The 19,898-nt window shown below is 45.5% G+C and overlaps 9 protein-coding genes across 9 annotated transcripts; 3 read left to right on the top strand and 6 right to left on the bottom strand.

Moving 5' to 3' along the window:
- Positions 1-215: 215 nt before the first annotated feature.
- Positions 216-2,087, bottom strand: AOL_s00097g350 (uncharacterized protein; the record flags this gene model as incomplete). Its single annotated transcript, XM_011126183.1, has 1 exon — positions 216-2,087. One exon carries the CDS (start codon positions 2,085-2,087, stop codon positions 216-218), a length of 1,872 nt encoding a protein of 623 aa, XP_011124485.1.
- Positions 2,088-2,785: 698 nt separating this feature from the next.
- Positions 2,786-4,352, bottom strand: AOL_s00097g349 (uncharacterized protein; the record flags this gene model as incomplete). Its single annotated transcript, XM_011126182.1, has 4 exons — positions 2,786-3,707; positions 3,764-4,152; positions 4,216-4,282; positions 4,336-4,352. 4 exons carry the CDS (start codon positions 4,350-4,352, stop codon positions 2,786-2,788), a joined length of 1,395 nt encoding a protein of 464 aa, XP_011124484.1.
- A 247-nt stretch (positions 4,353-4,599) lies between these two features.
- Positions 4,600-6,606, top strand: AOL_s00097g348 (uncharacterized protein; the record flags this gene model as incomplete). The annotated part of the gene is made up of 1 exon (XM_011126181.1): positions 4,600-6,606. The coding sequence occupies one exon, from the start codon at positions 4,600-4,602 to the stop codon at positions 6,604-6,606; it is 2,007 nt and encodes a 668-aa protein (XP_011124483.1).
- A 256-nt stretch (positions 6,607-6,862) lies between these two features.
- AOL_s00097g347 (uncharacterized protein) lies at positions 6,863-8,840 on the bottom strand (the record flags this gene model as incomplete). Its single annotated transcript, XM_011126180.1, has 4 exons — positions 6,863-6,974; positions 7,034-7,833; positions 7,895-8,389; positions 8,505-8,840. The coding sequence occupies 4 exons, from the start codon at positions 8,838-8,840 to the stop codon at positions 6,863-6,865; spliced, it is 1,743 nt and encodes a 580-aa protein (XP_011124482.1).
- Positions 8,841-11,356: 2,516 nt separating this feature from the next.
- Positions 11,357-12,772, top strand: AOL_s00097g346 (uncharacterized protein; the record flags this gene model as incomplete). Its single annotated transcript, XM_011126179.1, has 5 exons — positions 11,357-11,381; positions 11,516-11,796; positions 11,880-12,157; positions 12,220-12,470; positions 12,558-12,772. The coding sequence occupies 5 exons, from the start codon at positions 11,357-11,359 to the stop codon at positions 12,770-12,772; spliced, it is 1,050 nt and encodes a 349-aa protein (XP_011124481.1).
- Positions 12,773-13,145: 373 nt separating this feature from the next.
- On the bottom strand, positions 13,146-14,058 carry AOL_s00097g345 (uncharacterized protein; the record flags this gene model as incomplete). Its single annotated transcript, XM_011126178.1, has 2 exons — positions 13,146-13,675; positions 13,770-14,058. The coding sequence occupies 2 exons, from the start codon at positions 14,056-14,058 to the stop codon at positions 13,146-13,148; spliced, it is 819 nt and encodes a 272-aa protein (XP_011124480.1).
- A 382-nt stretch (positions 14,059-14,440) lies between these two features.
- Positions 14,441-15,863, bottom strand: AOL_s00097g344 (uncharacterized protein; the record flags this gene model as incomplete). Its single annotated transcript, XM_011126177.1, has 2 exons — positions 14,441-15,399; positions 15,578-15,863. The coding sequence occupies 2 exons, from the start codon at positions 15,861-15,863 to the stop codon at positions 14,441-14,443; spliced, it is 1,245 nt and encodes a 414-aa protein (XP_011124479.1).
- A 432-nt stretch (positions 15,864-16,295) lies between these two features.
- Positions 16,296-17,797, top strand: AOL_s00097g343 (uncharacterized protein; the record flags this gene model as incomplete). The annotated part of the gene is made up of 2 exons (XM_011126176.1): positions 16,296-16,596; positions 16,722-17,797. The coding sequence occupies 2 exons, from the start codon at positions 16,296-16,298 to the stop codon at positions 17,795-17,797; spliced, it is 1,377 nt and encodes a 458-aa protein (XP_011124478.1).
- Positions 17,798-18,050: 253 nt separating this feature from the next.
- On the bottom strand, positions 18,051-19,477 carry AOL_s00097g342 (uncharacterized protein; the record flags this gene model as incomplete). The annotated part of the gene is made up of 5 exons (XM_011126175.1): positions 18,051-18,689; positions 18,757-19,026; positions 19,096-19,134; positions 19,221-19,362; positions 19,395-19,477. 5 exons carry the CDS (start codon positions 19,475-19,477, stop codon positions 18,051-18,053), a joined length of 1,173 nt encoding a protein of 390 aa, XP_011124477.1.
- Between the last annotated feature and the right edge of the window lie 421 nt (positions 19,478-19,898).

The raw sequence follows: 19,898 nt of genomic DNA, 5'->3' as shown, positions 1-19,898 counted from the left end.
ATCGCCCAAATACCAAACAAACTCCATAGCAAAACCCACAAATATCCAAATGTTTGCAAGATTTACCCATACATACTTAGTACTTTATAAGTCTATATGCGTATGTATCTAAGCCTTCATCTTGGGCTGGTAAGTCGACTTGCCATAACGAAAGAGAGATCTAACAGACAGCCTCAGGCCCCCTATTCCCAATATTTTAACCTCCACAACAGCGTTCAAAGCTCAGAAGGGGCTGGACTTCCAAATTCACTTCCTGGCTGAAGCATATATTTGCTTCCTTTCCTCTCGTTGTATTGCTTCTTCCCGTTCAACAATACCCTCTCTAGGCTCTCGTCGCTCCCAGGAAGAGGGTTAAAGGTCCAATCTAGCTGTGTCCTTTTCATCCATTGTTCAGCATCGTCTTTCAAGTACCATTCGATCTCTGCGGCGTTCGTCCCACCTTTGTTCTTCCTTTTAGTGATCTTGTTTCTGCTTTTATCCTGGTGTAAGACTCGGTGGTCTATTTGAACCAACTGTGTCCTGACAACATGCGGAAAATCAACTAGTTGTTCGAAGCACCTAAGATGAAAAAAGCACTCCAGAGTATCAAAAACATTGCGCCGATCATAGGCGTGCTGGCCTTCAGGGTCGTTCTTGAATGCTGAAATTTCGTCGGTGGCATACTCCCAATCCACGGCGACTTGGTAGTTCCCAGCAATTATCGTTCGTGGATGTTTGTAGTTCTTTTCTCGCATCTCACCTGAGGCGGTACGGATTAACTCTGTTGTTTCAACGCCCTTGCAGTGGCGGTATCGACACCAAGTCCTATAATGATCCTCATAAACACGAGTATTGGCGTATGGATGCCTTTGGATCCAAAAGCAGGGAGTACGCCCCGGTTTGATTGACGGGTAGTAAAGCAATTCGTGGACGTTTGTTTGATCGTATAATTTGACCTTGTCATCCATTTCAAGGTATGCTTGTTCCTTTTTAGACATAGACCGATTTTGACCTCGAGTATCCAGTCTTCGACGCTTGGAATGAGATCGAGAGTTTTCGTCACCTGTCTCAGATCCGGGATTTGGAGTTGAGCGTGAGGAGCTCGGAGTGGGGAGAGAAGTTATACCGTAGGCAGGGGGAATGTATTGCGGTGCAGAAATAGGTGGCCTCAAGACATTTGATGGGCCCGGAACACTCGTTGATTGCATGAAAGGTTGGTTTATCCCTTGATAGTAAGAAAGATTTAGTTCAATTGGTGAGGTTGCTTCTTGATGCGACTCGTCGACCTCATCCTTCTTCGGCCTACCGCGCTTTCGCTTTTCTGAGGGTTGAATAAGCGGTGCAGAAGGTGCGAGCATGTGTCGAACGTATTCCTGCTTATTATGTATAGATACTGACTGATGGGTTGGCGTCGGCTGGATCACAGGTTGAGCAGCCGGACCAGAGGGGTCTGTCATCACAATGTCCCCTATACTGTCGAATGACATCGAGTCGAGAGATGCTAAAAACTCGTCAATTTCTGATTGACTGATCTCTGGGGGCGTAGGGCCATCGTTGAGGCTTCCAACATCGGGCACGGGTTTATAGACTACACAATGACCCCGAAGAGGTGTATAATGATGTGTCGCCAATTCATACAACCTACGATCGTATAGTGGGTACTTGGCTTCAGGGCTATTATTATGAGTACTTTCATCCTTCTTTGACCTTCTACGAAGTTTTCTCGAAGGAGAGGAGAACGTGGGAGTCTGGGATAGTAGGTTTACATTGCCCTGAGAGGGATAAGAGCGAAGTGGCTGAGGGGGGGCTACTACGCTGGCTGATGGGTGAGGAAGGAGGGTTTGAGGATCTTCAGCGGGTATACTTGGCTTTGCTCTTAGCCGTGGGTCGATGGCGGAATCCGGAACATCGAACGGGGGCTGAGCGCATTCGTCGGGTAGAAAGGGGTGAGAAACATCGTTTCCTCCGAACCCGCCGTAGTATGTGTCATCGAAGAATAGACTAAACTGATCTTCCTCAGCAAAACTATTGATGTAATCATCTAATTCATGCTGAAATCCATATCCATCGGATTCGTTTGAACCACCAAGAAAATTCCCTGAACCCATGACCCCAGAGAATGAATGAATAAATGGATGAATGAAAGGCCTTTAAAGATACTGATTGCTAGGACAAACTTGCGGTGTGAATTGTAACCGTAGATAGAGATCCAATCGCTCAAATGCGTAGGAAACTAGATTCTTCTCGAGCTAGTAAACTTGCGATTCTGTTCTTGACAATGAACTGGAGAGTTGTCAGCAGAAAGGCGCCCTTTCTCCGGGCTCATTAATTTGTAAGATGATATAACTGGCACCGGCGAAACATATTTGCAAAGAGCTTCGAATACATAGGCTTCCGGTGTTATGACAACCAGGGGTAACTTTGGGGCGTTTTTCAACGTTGCAAAATATTAGGCTTGACCTCTCGGACCATGAAACATATACCCAGATGGAACAGTAGCTCTCAAGTTGATGTAGTCCATCTCCGGACAGCGAGTTAAGAATGGTTGCTGTTTAGACAAGTACGGATTTCCAGGTCATGGAGAGCGGTGCGGATGAAGCGACGTGCGCTACCAAGCGACGGCTTTGTTGCCTTTGTTGGCCTTGTTAGCTCCAGCTTCAGGCCTGAGACGAACGTGCCACATGTTGGACAAAGCGCGGCTAGTGTCTATAAGATAATTCTAGGGTTCCCCAACTGCAATTGGGCTGCCGAGAATTGGCTTGGTATAAGGAGGCCGTAGGGACTTCGTCTAGCAAGTACGGCGGTATCATTCTTGGTCTTGCATATCCGATACCCAGCCGTTTCTTTCTTCCGGGCCGACAACGGGACTGCCCTCAGCGTCGGTTTGTGAAGGACTCTCCTTTCGGACTACCCGCTTTCTCGGCCAGTCCCTCGCAACGTCTATGTTCCGTCTCGGCCACCAAAACTCTAAGAACATCATGAGGAGGTAGTCAATGACTGCGCAGAGAACAAACAGTTTTCCTGCCCAAACTCCACATCCATAATAACGCTTAAGTCGATCAATAAGGCGTGAGCTTCGAAGCCTCATGATCCCGTCGTAGACCTTTTCAGTTCGCTCCGCGACATCGGTCCATGAGTACATTTGCCTGATTTGGTCGTGGAACATTTCTGGCCGAACTGTGCCAGATTTGATAGCATGAATTGCCCTCGAAGTTGCCGCAACAATATCATCTTCCTCCGGTTTTGCGAAAACGGTCATTTCCCTCGGTAGTACCTCCGGAATACCGCCGACCTGAGTGCATACAACATAGAGGCCACAGGAGGCTGCCTCAACGATAACTGTCCCGAAGGCTTCGGTTAACGAAGCGTGCAAATATATCTGACCTCTTATCATGACGTTCCGGACATCCTCATGCCGGATTGGCCCGAGCATCTCGACCCGATCCTGTAAGACATTCTTTTCAATCATCTGTTCCAAATCAATAGCCTTGGGCCCCGAACCACCGATAAGAAATCTGACGTTTTCGTGCTGGGCACAAATGCGTGGTATTGTGGCAACGAGCAAATCGCAGCCTTTGTTCGGGAACAAGCGAGATATCACAACAATTGTAATCGTAGAAGTAGGTGGAGGGGAATCAGCTGGCCTAAAGTCTTTAGAGACCAAGGCATTCGGTATGGCTGAAACAGTGAACGGGTCCAATGCCGCTCTAAGAACAGTGTTTTCCTTACTATGACCCAATTAGCAACTAATACTCATTGTCTTCCCCCAAAGGATCTATCTTACCAGGTATGGGAAACGCAAATAACATGGTCTACATCGCTCAATGTAAACTTTAGCAGCTTGTTTGTGAGGATACTAGCTGCATCCGCAAATCCAAACAAGCTGTGATCCGTAAAACAAGTTTTCAATCCCATGGTCTTGGCATGTAATAGACCCTCTTGACAAAAGGCGGACAAGCTACCGTGACCATGTACAATATCGATCCGTTCCCGAAGGACAATCTGGCGTAATATTGGGAAAAAAGAGAATACTGTTGGTAGCGCGGACTCTCGATAGACGACCCAGAATGGGACATAGTAAACCTTAATGCCATTTGCGAGGTATCGGACTCCCGTACGGTCGCCATATGAATGTGTGATGATGACGACCTTGTGCCCCCGATCAACTAGTTTCTAATAGTTCAACATTTCAGTCTAGGTTCGTGTAGATGTGTGAGATTTATTAGAGTAACAGACGCTAGAAACCTGGTAGATATGACTTTCAACGCCTCCAGGCTGGGGAAAGAAGAAGTCCGAAACCATCCTGTGATAACCATTAGCTTGACCGCCAGGCGTCGGATAGGAGATATAACGTACGCTATATTGTAGGACATCTTTTCGAACATACAGCTGCGGTATCTGAGGCGAACCTCAGACCACCGACCGTTCTGAATATGGGATTGTGATATATCATCCGGACAAGTCGCGAGTTTGGCGTTGTTATGAGGCTCTGTCGCAGCCAAGACCGATTAAGCCAAGACTTCGCTTCACTAATTGACCTCAGCGACACCGAAATTTTGCGACAAAACTTCCTCCTCAACATCCACCTTCGAAGCCTGAACATACCTACGGCGTATCGACATGTCAAAAAAAAGAAAGAGAGACCCGGAAACATTGGAGCACAGCGCTGGGACACCCGCCGATTTGAAGTCTTCGAAATCGGAAAAGGACAAATCCAAACCCAAAAAGGATCGCAACGAACGACTTGAAAGCTCTGAAAAGCCAGAGGCGAAGTTTGCATCACTCGCCAATGCCACGGAAATCGATTCTATCACGGAGGGAAACGTCGTAGACCTTGCAAATGATACTATGGAGGTCGACGAGCCAGTGGCCCTGAAAGATGCAGCGACTGGCTCGGACGAAAAGCAAAGTTCAAAGAAGGACAAAAATAAAAAGAGAAAGGACGAGGATTTGTCAACTGGGCACTTGTCAATTCTCTCTAAGTTCGACAAGTATAGGGCTGAAGTTCTAGCCTCTGGTCCAAGGATTGTGGCCAAAGAGATTGTTTCAGAGGAGCCACTACAGGGACTTCATCCACTGCCCCAACCGGCTCAAGCACCAGTCCAAAAAGTGGACCCGAATTCCGTCCTTCCATCCTACCTCTCTCAGCCTACGACAGTACCGACGAGCCAACGGCCGCCATTTGAATCTTTCGGGCTCCCTGAATTGCTTCTGAGCCGTTTGGAGAAGCTAGGGTTCAAGGATACATTCCCTGTTCAGTCGGCGCTATTACCCCTTCTACTACCGGATAACCGCCTACCACCCTCGACTCCTAGATCAGATCTTCTCGTTTCAGCTGCCACAGGTTCAGGGAAAACTCTGTCATACCTACTCCCCATTCTCGCAAGCCTCATCAACCGGATAGTGCCGCATACCTATGCCTTGATTATTGTTCCCACGCACGAATTAGCCACGCAGGTTCAACGGACAGCACACTCGCTTGCCGCCGGAACATCTTTAAAAATCAGCACTGCAATTGGAACTCGTTCTTTTGAGGTTGAGAAGGATCATATCATAGCCAATGACATTGGAAGTACTGGTGCCGATATTCTCATAGCAACTCCGGGTAGGCTAGTTGAGCACATCCGAAACAATCCACAGTTCACACTTCGGCACCTCCAATGGCTAGTAGTCGATGAAGCAGACAGATTATTAAGCCAAAGCTTTCAGGATTGGGTAGAAGTTGTTGGGGATGAATTACAAAAACCTTTCTCCAGAGAGGACGAGCAAGGCGGCTTCGATATCACATCAATGGGCCTGAGAACCCCCAAACGTGCTGCCGACACCGTGAGGAAAGTTATTTTATCAGCTACTATGACTAGGGATGTTGGCAGGCTTGCAGGGTTGAAACTTAGGCGGCCACAATTGATAGCCGTAGATGACATTGGCGGCCAGGAGATGGCGATAGACGGATCTGATAACGATGGCGAAGACCAAGAAACGGCTGACAAGGGACTAAGGGAGCTTAATTCTTTACCTTCTACTTTAGAGGAACATTATTATCCCGTCTCCAACCCGACCCAAAAGCCACTGATATTAGCGAAGCTCCTCTCAGACAGCCAGACAAAGTCCGGTATCTTGGTTTTTACAAAATCAAACGAGTCAGCATCCCGCCTTGCAAGACTTCTCGAGCTACTATTTGCCAAGAAGCTCGGCAAAAAACGAAAAGGGAGCAGCGGAAAGGACTGGAGAATTGCAGTATCTACTTCTGATAAACGGAAAAAGGAAATATCTGCCAATACGTCTAAGTTCAAGGCTTCAACGATCGACATATTAATATCCACGGATTTGATGGGGAGAGGTGTTGACCTTCCCAATGCACAGTTGGTTATCAACTACGACTCGCCAAGGAACGAGAAGGATTACATACACCGCGTCGGGCGAACCGCCCGCGCAGGTAACAAAGGTATCACATGGAGCTTGGTGGAAGATAGCGAAGCAAGGTGGTGGTGGACAGGCATTGGGAAGGTCCGAAGAAGCAATTCCGATGGTATCAACAAGGAAAGTGCGCCGGAACTCAACGATGAGGCCTTGCAGATATACGAAGGGACCCTGGAGAAACTAGGAAGGGAGGTCAGAGGATCTTGAAGGGTCCACAAATACATAAAGGAGGTGTACGATATATATGTACGAGTATCCCAGCGGCTATGACGTCACAAAATCTATGAAAGCGATGCAGTATTTCGAACTCTCTTAGTGACGATTCATGACAAGCTCTTGTGGCTCGTGCTCAGTATTACGGTATATACAACAGGCTATGCTAGCACTTATGATTGCGAAAATGAAAACGAAAAATCAAAAGAATGTTGCGCGTGGCAAGCAGCAACCAGAAATCGACAAAAAATCAAGCCTTCTTCTGTTTCAGTTCTTGGCTTCCATACAATGTGATGACTGCGATACCAATGAAGGCGGCAATAACGCTGAAAACCAAGGCAACAATACCACGAGCGGTGAATCTATACATCTTTGTTAGCGAAGCTCTCAAATTTAATAAAATTTCAAGGAGAGTGCTTACCCTGCTGGCAGTGGAGCTGGGCTCAAATTTTGTCCAGTGAGATCCAAGTAGTCTTCGGCGTTCGCAGCAGCATTTCCGACTACTGGGAGGTTCTGTGCTTTACAAATAGCCAGGTGATCTTCCGGGATGGTTTGAGTCTTTTGCAAAACATCTGGAGCCTCGATAAATGTGGCAATGAGACCGGACTCAATATGCCACTCAATATGACAATGGAAAAGCCAAACACCGGGGTTATCAGCGCGGAAGCGCAGAACAACGTTGCCGCCCGGATTTACCAAGACTGTATCTCTTCGCATTGGCTTTTTGGCGAATTCGATGGACTCATCAGAAGCATTGAAGAAGCCAGCATCAACATCGCTACGATAGGCGAGCTGGAAAGTATGGCCGTGAAGATGGAATGGATGCTTTCCAGGGTCGTTGTTGTTGATAATCAATTCAACGACATCGTGATGCTTGAAGACGATGGGGTTTGTATCGCGGCCGTAGATTTCTGGCGTCAAGCTGAGATTTCCAGCGTTGAGAGCAGTGTAAAGGGTGGGAACTTTAGGGGGAACATAAGTGATACCATTGAAGAATGCGTAGTTTGCACCGTCTCCAAGGTTATCCATCATAACCTCAAGGGCAAATGTGTATGTGGGCTCTTCCCAAAGATCCTCACCATCAAAAGGGACCAAGGTGAAATCATCAAATGGCTCGAATGCATCGACGAACGCAGGTTCTGGGAGTGGTCTTGCAGCGCTGTAGATGAGGTGACCAGTAACGTTGGAGTTTAGTCCGTCAGGAATTTGGTCAAAGAGATCCTAGGAAATATATTAACATTTCAAGTTTCATGTAGGGTTTACTAGCGCTATTGATACTAACCTCGTCCATACTTCCGACAATGGCATAGTTCTTGGTGGTTTCGTTCTTAGTAGTCAAAAGGAAAGAAAGTCTCTGCGCCGCAGTGAGATAAATCATTTCCGCTTCCGCCTCCTCAGTGTATTCACCATCGACCTCAATAATTCTCATGGTATGGCCTTCAATCCAGAAGTACTGTGCTGCAAATGCAGCCATGTTTACCAAACGAACCATATAAGTCCTTCCAGGTTTAACATGGAATGGCATTCCTTGTGTTTCATTCATGAGAGCAGAGTTAGGGACTGGCTCTGCACCTGTTGGGTTTCCGACAGACAAAAACTTTGCCAAAAGTGGAGGGTTCTCATCATGGTACCAGTCGCTGAGTGAAATCACAACTTCTTCGTCGTACTTTTTGGCGTATGGGCCCTTTGGATCTCGCACTATCAATGGCGCGCGGATACCATCAGGATATTGACCTTTAATGTGTGAGTGGTACCAGTATGTTCCTGGTTGGTTGATCTAAGAAAGCCAAGTCAGGAAATTCTTCTATTTCGCGACCGAAGCCTATATATATCCGTGGACCCAGATATGCGGGAGCATTTCCGGGTTTGCCAAATAACGTTGCTGAACTTACTGTGAAGTTATAGGTCATTTTCTGGCCAGGAGCAAGTGCGCACTGCGTAACTTTCCCAGGCCCATCCATAGCGTTTGTTCCATTCTGGAACAGACCGTGCCAATGAAGACTTGTTTCGACATCTGGCAAGCCGTTGACGAGATTGACGACTAATCTATCGCCTTTCTCAATTTCGATTGTAGGAATTGGCCATTTTCCATTGATACCAATTACACGACGCTCGAATTGGCCGTCTGGATTTGCTGTTGTATATGTTACATTAAAATCATATGTAACAGTTTTTGAGAATACTGAGGGAAGAAGAGAGAGCAAAGAAGCCGCCACGAACGACTTCATCCTGAGACGTTAACGCGTTGCGTTGGAAAAGTTGCCTCAAGCACACGATAATTACAGAGGATGTTGGTGATAGTATGGAAGGAAGGAAAGATAGCTGAAGAGCAGCTGAATGATCTGATAAGATTATTATTGTTTCATGGGAAGAAGTCACTCCCCAAGAGGAATTTGAAGTATCGGATCAATCCGCCGACTTTAGCTCGCGACCTGGCCTATGTTGGCCATGGGTCGATGACATCCCACTCGTGAATTTTTTCCTCAATGGTCGCTCGAACTCGAGCTTTAGCGATTTCATGCAGCGGTAGGAAAGTCTACAGGGATCCACTTCCCAGCCCCGACATATGTACATGCTTCTGCAGCTTGAGGCAACGTCGGAGCGCCGTCTCGTGAATACAATTTGCAGAATGTGATAGGTGGTGGGGCCGACAGTTTTCTAAAAAAAAGAAAGTTTTCTAGCCTTTGAGACGGCGGATCAGATAATCAACTGATCAAACGATACCACCTTCGGCATCTCAAAAGGATTTTGACTTTCGATTGGCAAGGAAGGTGGTCTGGAAACAAGTTTCCTGTGTAAGCAGAAAGGCAAGGAAATGTTTTCCGCCCTAGTAATCAATTCAATTCATGCATTTAGTTCCATTTTTCCCTCAACGTTAGAAACCGCCACTTTCAAGCTTTCGTCCGAGTCTTGGGTCCCAAAGCAAGGGATTGTAAAAGTCTTGGAGGGGTGGGGTTCTTGCAGCTGCCCAAGTCATTGCCAATGCGGACTAGAAAGGCTTGATCGATGACAAGTCCCTTGCCCTAGGCTATGATCCACGTCTTCGGAGGAAATTTAAAACGTCCCTCTTCACCGTATAAATTATTTAAATCGGTATATCGACAACTTGCGTTGCTTCGTGGTATTTTCAACAGCTCTTTGTTACGAATCTTATCGGATGCATCAGATTGTCGTCGAAATAAGTTTGCCATCAGATAATGCATCACGATCTGAAGGGCCGTCCGGTGGTATGATCCAAGAAGAGATTCCCAAAGTTCTCGCTAAAGGTGGTTCGAGGCTCATGAAAATTTTTCTTTTAGGGCGGGCGCCATGTTACTCCCCGAGAACCTACGACTAAAAAAATTCCAGAACTTAGCTTAAGAAAGACTAATGGCGCTGTTCTGTTAACTGTTTCCTATTCTCGATTGAGGGCTGACTTATGTAACGAGTATGCATCCCACGCTCCAGCGAATCGCGCTTTAGAACCCTGTGCGCTAACAGGGTGGGCTGATCCACGAGTGGGGCTACGATAGCGAAATGATGGGATTGGAGCTCCAGGGCCAAAGTCTGATCTGATCGTAGGCTGACAATTTTGTACATTTCCTCCTGCCATGATGGCATACACCTATTTTGAGTTCCAATTTTGCATTTCGTGCAGTCCAGAATTTTGGTCACAAAAAACCTGAATTTTCTTGGCCGATTTCGGCCGGCATCGAAGCTGGAGTGAAACGGTACTGTTTTTGGTTAACCCGCGATTTGTCCCGCATCTGCGGGAAACACCGTGTGCTCAGGCGAGTGATTTTATGTGAGCCTTCGTGTCTCCGTTCCGATGGATCGCAATACCAGCGGAATACTTCAAAATCAACATGCGTCTTGAGTTCCATTCCGCCTCAAGATTTTATGTCCTTCCGGTGTGATTGACATTTTCATTCCATTGTTGTCGAAGTGTTAAGCCTTTGCTATGCTGGAGGACTGGTTCTGAACCCTTGATCATCTACCCGTACCAAGTAAAGTTATCTGATCCGTACTGCCAAGCCTGAAGTGGTGCGACCCCGATAGACAGGGATTGGAACCCAATGTGGGCCCGGGACGCCCTCTATGCAATCGTGTGCGACATCCTCCCACGCAGTCACTATTGCTGAAGCGAAAGCTTGCAGGATGTCTTGAAAATTCCTTGCCTGATAGTCGGTTCAGAAATGCCGGTTTTAGTCTCAAAGAGTAGGGTACCTAAGATGTAGATTTTTCTTTCCCCTCTTTTAGATCTTCGGCATGTTTCCTTCTCGTTTCATTTCTGCCTGTTTAGATAAGTCACCGTCCACTTCATGCATATGCGTAGGCGGGCGATCGGTTCTTGATTCATTCGACCCATGTTCGGTGGCGGAATGAAAGAGTGTGGACCCGGAGAAAACCGTTAAAGTCAATGTTAGTACGAGGCGGCGGCAGCCAGTATTCGATACTCGTCAATTGTGCAGCGCATCGATCACCTGCTAGGCTGGGGTTGCAGGAACTCCTTGCATTCGTGTGCTAGCTTCATTTTGAAAACGATTCCGCGGTTGCCAGTGGATTTGGTGCCACGGGCACAAGCCAGCTTCTTTTTTTTTTCAGTTCTCACAATCTGATATGATTTGAAGAGCACGTCTCTCTTTCCCTCTTTCCATTCTTCTCTTAAAGATCAATCATTATCTTTCGCCTCTTTTATCTGATCCGTTTCTGGCGGTTTATCTTTCGGATCTAAGAGTTATCTATAGAGACAATTGCGCCCAAGATGGTGAACGTCTTCGCAGTTCCAGGTATGTAATTGACACGCATAACACAAATCAAAATTTCCAAAAAATGCAGTGCGACTCAAACTCGTGCGCTGCTACCTACTTTGCTAGAAAGCACGCAAAATAAGAGTGCTAATTGCTCTTACGGGCTGTTTTAGTGTTCTTTATCGTCTTTCGCGAGTCCCTTGAGACCGCAATTATCGCAGCCATCCTCTTATCCTTCCTGAAGAAGACATTTGATACACCTGAAAGTGATCGGGCGGCATATGTGCGCTTGCGTAGACATGTCTGGCTGGGTCTAATAGTAGGTTTCATTTGTGTACTCGCCATTGGGGGTGGCATGATCGGTGCCTTCTACAGGCTGGGTGTCGATGCATGGGCAAAATCCGAAAACTTATGGGAAGGCATATTCTGCTTGATCGCCAGTGTAATCATTACTGTAAGACTTACAATATTCCCCCAGGTTGAATTGAGAAATTGAGGAGGGATTGATATTAATGACTACGGTTTTCTTGTTGGTAGGTAATGGGCGCGGCCATTCTGAGAGTTTCGAAACTTCAAAAGAAATGGCAAGAGAAGATTACAAAGGCTCTACAAGCTCCCAGAAAAGAAACCACTGTCGGACAAAAACTTGAAAAATATGCGCTCTTCATCCTGCCTTTCATTACCATCCTTCGTGAGGGACTTGAGGCTGTCATCTTTGTTGGAGGCGTTGGTCTCTCGTTCCCCGCAAGCTCCTTTCCCATTCCCGTTATTACAGGTATCCTCGCTGGTCTCGTTATCGGTTTCATCATGTATAAGTAAGTAAATGATTGTCCTTGGGTAAATTTGTTATGTATATGCTAATCTGCTTGACTATCAGGGGCGGTAACATGTTCCACCTCCAAATTTTCCTCATCATATCGACATGTTTCTTGTACCTCGTCGCCGCCGGTCTCTTCTCTCGAGGTGTATGGACACTAGAGATGTACGAATATGGAAAACTTGTCGGTGGTGATGTCGCAGAAACGGGATCTGGACCAGGCTCTTATGATATCAGGCAGAGCGTTTGGCACGTCAATTGCTGCTCGCCCGGATATAATGGAGGTGGCGGTTGGGGTATCTTCAATGCCCGTAAGTCTTACCATGGGGCTCTTAGCCGCGATACATGCCGATGCAGTCCAATTTCAATATTCTAACGTACTTGATTTCCCCTCATAGTCTTCGGTTGGCAAAACTCTGCAACATATGGCTCCGTCATTTCCTATAACGTTTACTGGATAGTCGTCATTGCCTACTTCCTCTTCATGTACTTCCGAGAACAAAAGGAGTTCAGTGCATCCGCACAATCAGACTCTGATCTCGAAGCTGACAACGGAAAGGGCGTTGTGGGGGCTGGGAAAAACGCTGTTGCGGTCGATGAGAAGAGTGCCTAGGTCCTCAGATTTGCAGAGACTTCTCGTTAGGTCTATAGACTGGCGACTGGTATATGGCAATGTTGGGTTTCCGAACATCTGCACCAGAAATTCTTCATCATTATGCATCAAATACACTTAGGAGCCCGTATAGCTTCTAAGTTTACACATTTTGTCGCATTGAATTTCACATCTTTATTGTCTTGTACAATTGTGCATATAATTATGTAATTTCGAAATGATTTAATGCAAAATACCCTCTTGTGAATCCAATTATATTCAGCGATATGCAATATTTAACCGCGGTGAGTGCTATTATAGGCACTTGGTCTCATTTACAGATTAGTACTCGACATGATATAAATAGCACCATTTTCAGTAGACAAAATTTATATTAAATCTCTATCGGTAGAACACGCTTTTTGTGATAATTCGTCACAAATCGCACACTTACAGGCGCGGGGATGTTCAACGTCGGCCAGAGTTTCCATGTCAAGATATCATCCTCCAAATCAGAAGTCGGTGTTTCTAGTCGTCCTGGGGCAGAATAGTAATCTGATAATGAAGTTCTGCTAGCTAAGTCGCTTTCACTTCCATCCTGTACCTCCTTTATCTGTGCACGTGATAAGGCAGCTTCGTTATCCAAGGCACTATGGGCGCCGTTACCATTGAAAGTTGAAAATATCCCGCTCATATTTTCAACTAAATCTTCTCCAGGTGAGTTTTGTTTCGAAGTAGATATTTCTGTTTGAGATTGTGTGACAACCGAACTCTCATGCTCAGGCAATGATATTTCCGATGCAAACCCAGGGTTCAGATCGAGAAAACTCGCCTCGCTTTCAAGTGGTATTTTTAGAGGGTTTGGATCTTCGCACCACTTTGTACGGTGTATTTCGATATGGTCTAAGTACCAAGGGAATCTAACTATATGTATATGTATAACAGGTCCAGTGAATTAGTTGTCGGTTGAACTTTAGTGCAGATATATGCTGGTATAAAGAAGCTCAGGCGAACTTACAACTAGGATTCTTAAAAGAAAAGCTGACGGTGTCAATAACTGCACCAGGTTCATTCACAAGAAACCCAGTACATGAACCATCGTTTCCATACTGCCAGATTGTATCCCTATCAGTCCAGGTGTCGTAGCCAATCCAACTTGGTAATATCGCATTTGAACCCTGTGATTCCTCCCAAACTACCTGGGCAACTTCCACGACACGGCCTCGAGCGAGTTGTAGATTAAACAATACAATAAGTACGAAGGTCTGCACTATCCAGCAGAATGGTGTTACCGTTTTTCTCCACATCTTGGGGGGCGAGGGGGATATCGGTATGCTTGACGTAGTGTTCAAAATTGCAGCCCAGTTTTAAATTTTAGTCAATCGATATCATAATATGAAAGGCTGGACTAGCTTCCCAAAAAACATAGCAAATTACCTCAAACTCAAGACAAATACGGTTCTGTATATATTTTGGTCTCATGATACCTATTTTCTACTTAAATCATAATCAGAATACATCTTAATTGACTAAAAACGCATAATTAATCTTCTTGGTAAACTCTTCAGATCTAAAATTATAGTATGTTGGATAGGAAGGAAGAAACTAATACACAATTGAATGATCGATATATGATATCGATAAACGGTTAAATTTTAGACCCTAGCAAGCCATGTAGTCTCAAGACCATTATGTTCGTGTTTGAATTCCACCTGCTGGAATTCTATACCACTGATTCCAATTGGTAATAAGCTTTATACTCGTAAACTTCTTAAACCTAAGTCCACGTTGATAAATATCAATCTTAAAAGTCGGATGCCCATCCTCGTCTTCGAAGGGGACATCACGAGACTCCATAACTAATGGCTCTAGATCGACAACATCCTGCGTAGCTAAAAAATTGGACTCGGGGCTGGCTAACTGGTCTAGTAGCGTCCCACCGAACTCAAAATTCCCTTGACCAACCGCGGAAATATCTGAGAAAGTATCTTGTTCTTGAGGGTGAGGATTCGTGTGAAAGTTTGGCATTGGTAATTGGCCCAATCCGTTCTTATTTGTAGGGTTTGTAGGGGTACCAACATCCATAAACCCTTGGCCTGGAAGACTAAAGCTTAGCAGGCCTTCAGAATCTTCGAGCTCTTCGCTTGGTTCTGACTTGGGAGGTAATGGGCTTTGTTTTTGTAGATTGGTTTGACCCATGCCACCTTGATCAGACTCGGCATCAAGATCTTGATATTCCTCCTCAGCAATTACCGTTGGATTATATGGCCCTTGCTGTTGAGTAGTTCCTAGGGGAATTTCAAGATCTGCTTCAGAATTCCATATTCCATGGTCAACTTCGCCCGTCATAGATTCAACTTCATCACTGTCGAAATCTTCAGGGTTTTGTTCGAATCCATTCTCGACTACTGTGGGGGCGTTTAATAACTCTTGGAGTTTGGCTGGGTCCCATCTGAAACTTTGAGGATCATCGCCTCCTTCAACAATGACATCTTCCTCCCCTTCCGCCTCATCTTCATACTGTATAGGTCCGAATAATTCTGGCTTCGCCCCTCGCTCTGTTGGGAAGACCACGGTAACCGAATTCTTATCTGTGCAGTCATTGTTGTCATGTAGTTCGAGTGCAAACAGTACGTAAGGGAATAATGCTGAGCAAAAGTGTCTTGATATTAGCATTCCATGTTTCAAAGTATATAAAGTCAAGTCAAGCCGAATACGAGTGGAAACGGCCGAAAATGATTTAATTGACATGTTATTATTATAGATAAAAAAAAATAATAAGATTATCAGTTTAAAATTTCAGGAAGAACGGAAGGCTCAACTTACGACTCGGATTCCCGATATAATACTCAATGTTCCTCACAAATGCATGGTCCTCTATAATAACATCGCTGATGCAAAGTTCATCCGTCCACGCCTTATCAGTATCCCAAACCTTTATAGCCGAGTTGATGGTCTCGTGATATGCTTCTACCTCTCCAGTCGTCAGATTGGTTCTATGCCGGAGTACTTTCCCCCATTCTTCAACTATAACCCAGCGAGCGTCGATAAGAGTGGAGTATATCACACTCAGCCAAACGAAGGCTGAAATGCAAAACTTGAATTTCGCCATCCCAGGGCCAATCCTCTAAAGTGCATAACCGTATTCTTGTTAGAAGTTTCCCTTGAATTGTCGAAATCCTAGGCAGTACTAGTCTAGATCTCGTACTGAATACCACGCTAGAATATATGATAGCACAGGCGTGGGCAATACTTTCATTCATACGCATTTCGCGAGAGAGTTCCCACATCTGCACACATGTGCACAGGAAATGGAGGCGCAGGTAAGAGTTAATTAGCAGAAATAGCTCACGTCTCTGGTTAATGTCGAACGACCACATGGAAATGCATCTTCGCGTGTGGCTCTCCTGTTCATGGTATTATTCACGGGGTTATGGGATCATCGTTTCAATTTTTCTAGAATCCGATAACTTCTAAAACAATACCTTCGAACACGTGCGCTATCAACTAAGCTAACCATCCCATACCCCCCTTAAAATACAACATGCAACAACACATACTTCTTAGCATCCCAATTCTCCTTCTACTATCCCAAGCGAATGCTAGACGATTGGAAGCCGTGAGCATTAGGCTCGGTAATTTTGACAGCTCGACCAATGAATGGCAGAAAACACTTTTGAGCCCCGTAGTTTGGTACGACCGAATTGACGAGGAAGAATCCCCAGATCCCAAAGACCGTTCATTTCTCACCGGACGACCCGGAGATGCTTATGATTGCTCAAATAATGTTGTTCCCCCCGGCGCTTTTTTGAGTGCGATAGGGTTCGATAAAAGACATATAAACCGTATGTATAGATTCATTAATTTGGATGGTTTAAGCGGTTACGAGGGGTTGAAGTTGGCAACTCTTGGGAACGGTTCAAGTAGATAGTATGGGGACAGAGACTAATATACCAATTCTTACAAATAGCTGAACTACCGGATCGTCTAAATCGCCTTGAAATTCACCGAGTGCAGGATTGCGAAGACGATGAACCACTAGAGATGTTTCTCGAATTGGAGGGAGGTTGGGGAGCTGGAGAGACCGGACCTGAAGAACAGCATCCAAGTCCACATGAACAAGGCCAAAACTTTTGGGTGCATTATAACAACAATCCAGAGAACACGGAAACTGAATATAATAGAGATGAGATGGAAGAAGAAAATGTGCATTATCAAAATGATGTTATCGAAGAAGAACAACCGTTGGCACAGGATGATGACGACAACGACTTTCAGTGGATACCTCGTGAAGAAGCAGGTTTCAAAAAACTAAGAAAACGACAAGCCCCTCCGGGGTCAGATGACCTTGAAGAGGAAAACAGCGAAGGGTTCGTCGGCGGACTGCCCGCGACAAATATTGCAAATCAGCCACAGCCACAAACCTTCCCGGGTCCGAATTTTGATTCCCCTCACCCAAATGCCAATCCGAACCGGAGGCCTGTCCTAGAAAACCTTGAACCACTCACTCCAGATTCACAAAGCCCCCTAGTAGCAGATTGGGAAAATAGATTTGGCAACCCCAACCAACAAAATCCGCCGGTATTTAGACGGCTGGAATCCGACTTTGAAGCTGGGTTTGGAGGCGGTGAGGGCTTCGCGCCGGGAGATCCGCTATATTGGGATCCAATGGAAACTCCGAGCGAGGATGGAAGTGAGGTTATTCAATTTCCACAGGCGGCACAACGACGGGAAAACCAAGCTCTTATTCCATTCCCACAGAATGAGGCCCCAATTGTTAACGCTAGACCCCGGGTAATCCCAAATTTGGGAATCCAAGACCTTCTCGCTAATGCGAGAGCTGCCCCGCCTCGAGATATAGAGGAGTGGTTACGGGATAACAAGGATGATAGCCCTGAATTATCTATACCTGAGGGTATTCCACCAACCTCCTCTAATGTCAAACTGTTGCTTGCACATATATGGCCAGATTATCAACTTGGGCCAAATACTAGTTTTAGATTCGTATTCGATCCTTACGTCGTCCATGACGTTGAAGCTCTCTAAATTTATACTAGTTCGATGTTCACTATGAATATTCGGTTTCACGAGTCTCTGCGTATCAATTATATCGGATATCATAAGCTAGACGACGTATATATCCTACGTGAAAATCTTTAGTTATAACCATCCCAGTTCGCAAAATTATATCTCAAAAAAGTATCATCACCGGATTTAAATAACAGAGTAGCTCATTAAACCCGCCTACATTGATGCATCATACACATAGCAAAATCATCCACAACGCCAAATAAACCCCTTAAACATCTTCACAAACCGGCTTTACCAAAAACACAATCGGAGCACACGGCGGAGTCCTATCACTCCAGCGATTCGAAAGCACCAGAGGAGCATTAAACCACTCCAGATATATCGGACACCAATTGAACACTTTTCGATTAAACGGTCCATCTGCCAAACAATACAACTCCCCATAACCACCAGGGTATCTACCACTAGGCGGCTTGATTTCACACCTCAAATAATTGTACTTGCGCAACCGCATGTTTTCCCTCGTAAGATGATGCACGATTGAGAAACTAGCATAAGGATCGACATTGACGTATAAAGTTCCACCTTTGTGTCTAGTGATCAACCGGTTGGCGGAATCTAAGGAGAATACGGTAGCCTCTGCGATGTTTGGGTTGAATGCAACCTCAACCGAGAAGCTTAAGAGTCGCGGGTTTGTCGGTGCGGCCCACCAATATTGTCCGTTGATAGCGGGTGCATCAGTGGCTTGGAGGTAAAACGATGGGTTTGTGGAAGAAGGTGTGCATTTTATAGTTGTCGTGTGCGTCGAGAGTACACCAACCGTAGCTGTTTCGGTGTATTCCTCAATTTCAGTTGTGGATGTACCAGTCCATTCGACATTGGTGTAGGTGATCGGAATTTCGATAGCCTAGTGTCAGAGCATTCAATGAGTAATTCAATCCTTAATATTTATTACCAATAGATATAAATCTTACAGAGTAACTAGTCTCCGTGACCTTTTCTTTGATCGTACTCCTAGCATCCTTCGTTACAGGCGGTGCGCAACCTGTCAGGATGCACGAACATGCTTGCGTCTCAATGGCCGACGGGCAGATTGATGTTGTTTTCTGTCGTTTGAGAATGTCTTTGGCATGGCCGGCTTCTTCCCAACGACGAGCACGAGGTTTAACTGTCGTTACTACAAAGCGCTCAACTGTCCAGGTTGGCGTTAAGGTAGTCGTCTCGACAGCACTATATTCGGTTTCCTATACATTCGTTAGACAAGCCACAATAATATGAATCTTTGAGCCAGCGGTCAAGGAACTCATACGTACGGTATGTGTATAGCTTGAAGTCACCCAATCCTCAGATGCCTACATCATTCCCAATTTTTTAGAATTAATATACTAGAATAGAGAACTAAACTTGGGCTTAAGGGGTACCTATAAGAACTTCATACGAGAAACTCTCCCACACAACCTTTGTGGAAGTTATTGTCACCGGATCCCCAGTTAAAGTAGTCGTGCTTTGTACACATCCCAAAACCGAAGAACACCAACTTGTCAATGATAATGTTCTTGTCTTTGTCGACTTGATAGCATCTGTACACGACGTAACAGATGAAGCCAAACACGAAGCGGGTTCAGCGCTGATTGGTGAAATTCCAATAGCGAGAATGCAGGCTATGAAAGCCGGTCCAATGCTAAAGAACCTCATTGTCGTCCGTTTCGTAGTCTAGTCGTCCAAGTCGCTAGGTGGCCGGTAAATATTTATTATGGCTATGGTATTACTTGATAGACCCAAGGTTGCACAAAACAAAGGTTACCAATGTTACCGGTATCAAAATTGAAAGAATCCATGGTCTTTTTAACCTCTGCGCTGGACAACCTGATCTCAAAAACTGAAGGATCAAGCAGACGCGCCGAGAGTCCACAGACAGAATGCCGAGAAATCCCATGAGCTTATTTGTATGGGAATTTGGCAATTTGGTGGCGGATTCCAACTGCATGTTCAGCCGCAATACGATGAACGAGATCTCGAACGAGATCTAGAACTTGAAAGTCGAAACCTTTGCACTAAAAAATTTTACTTCTCCTCACCCAACTTTCCCTCGGTTACACAGGAGCAATTTTAGGAC

This window comes from Orbilia oligospora (genome assembly GCF_000225545.1).
Source record: "Orbilia oligospora ATCC 24927 unplaced genomic scaffold scaffold00097, whole genome shotgun sequence".
NCBI classification, from domain to species: domain Eukaryota; kingdom Fungi; phylum Ascomycota; class Orbiliomycetes; order Orbiliales; family Orbiliaceae; genus Orbilia; species Orbilia oligospora.
This window is presented reverse-complemented; position numbering and strand designations above follow the sequence as displayed.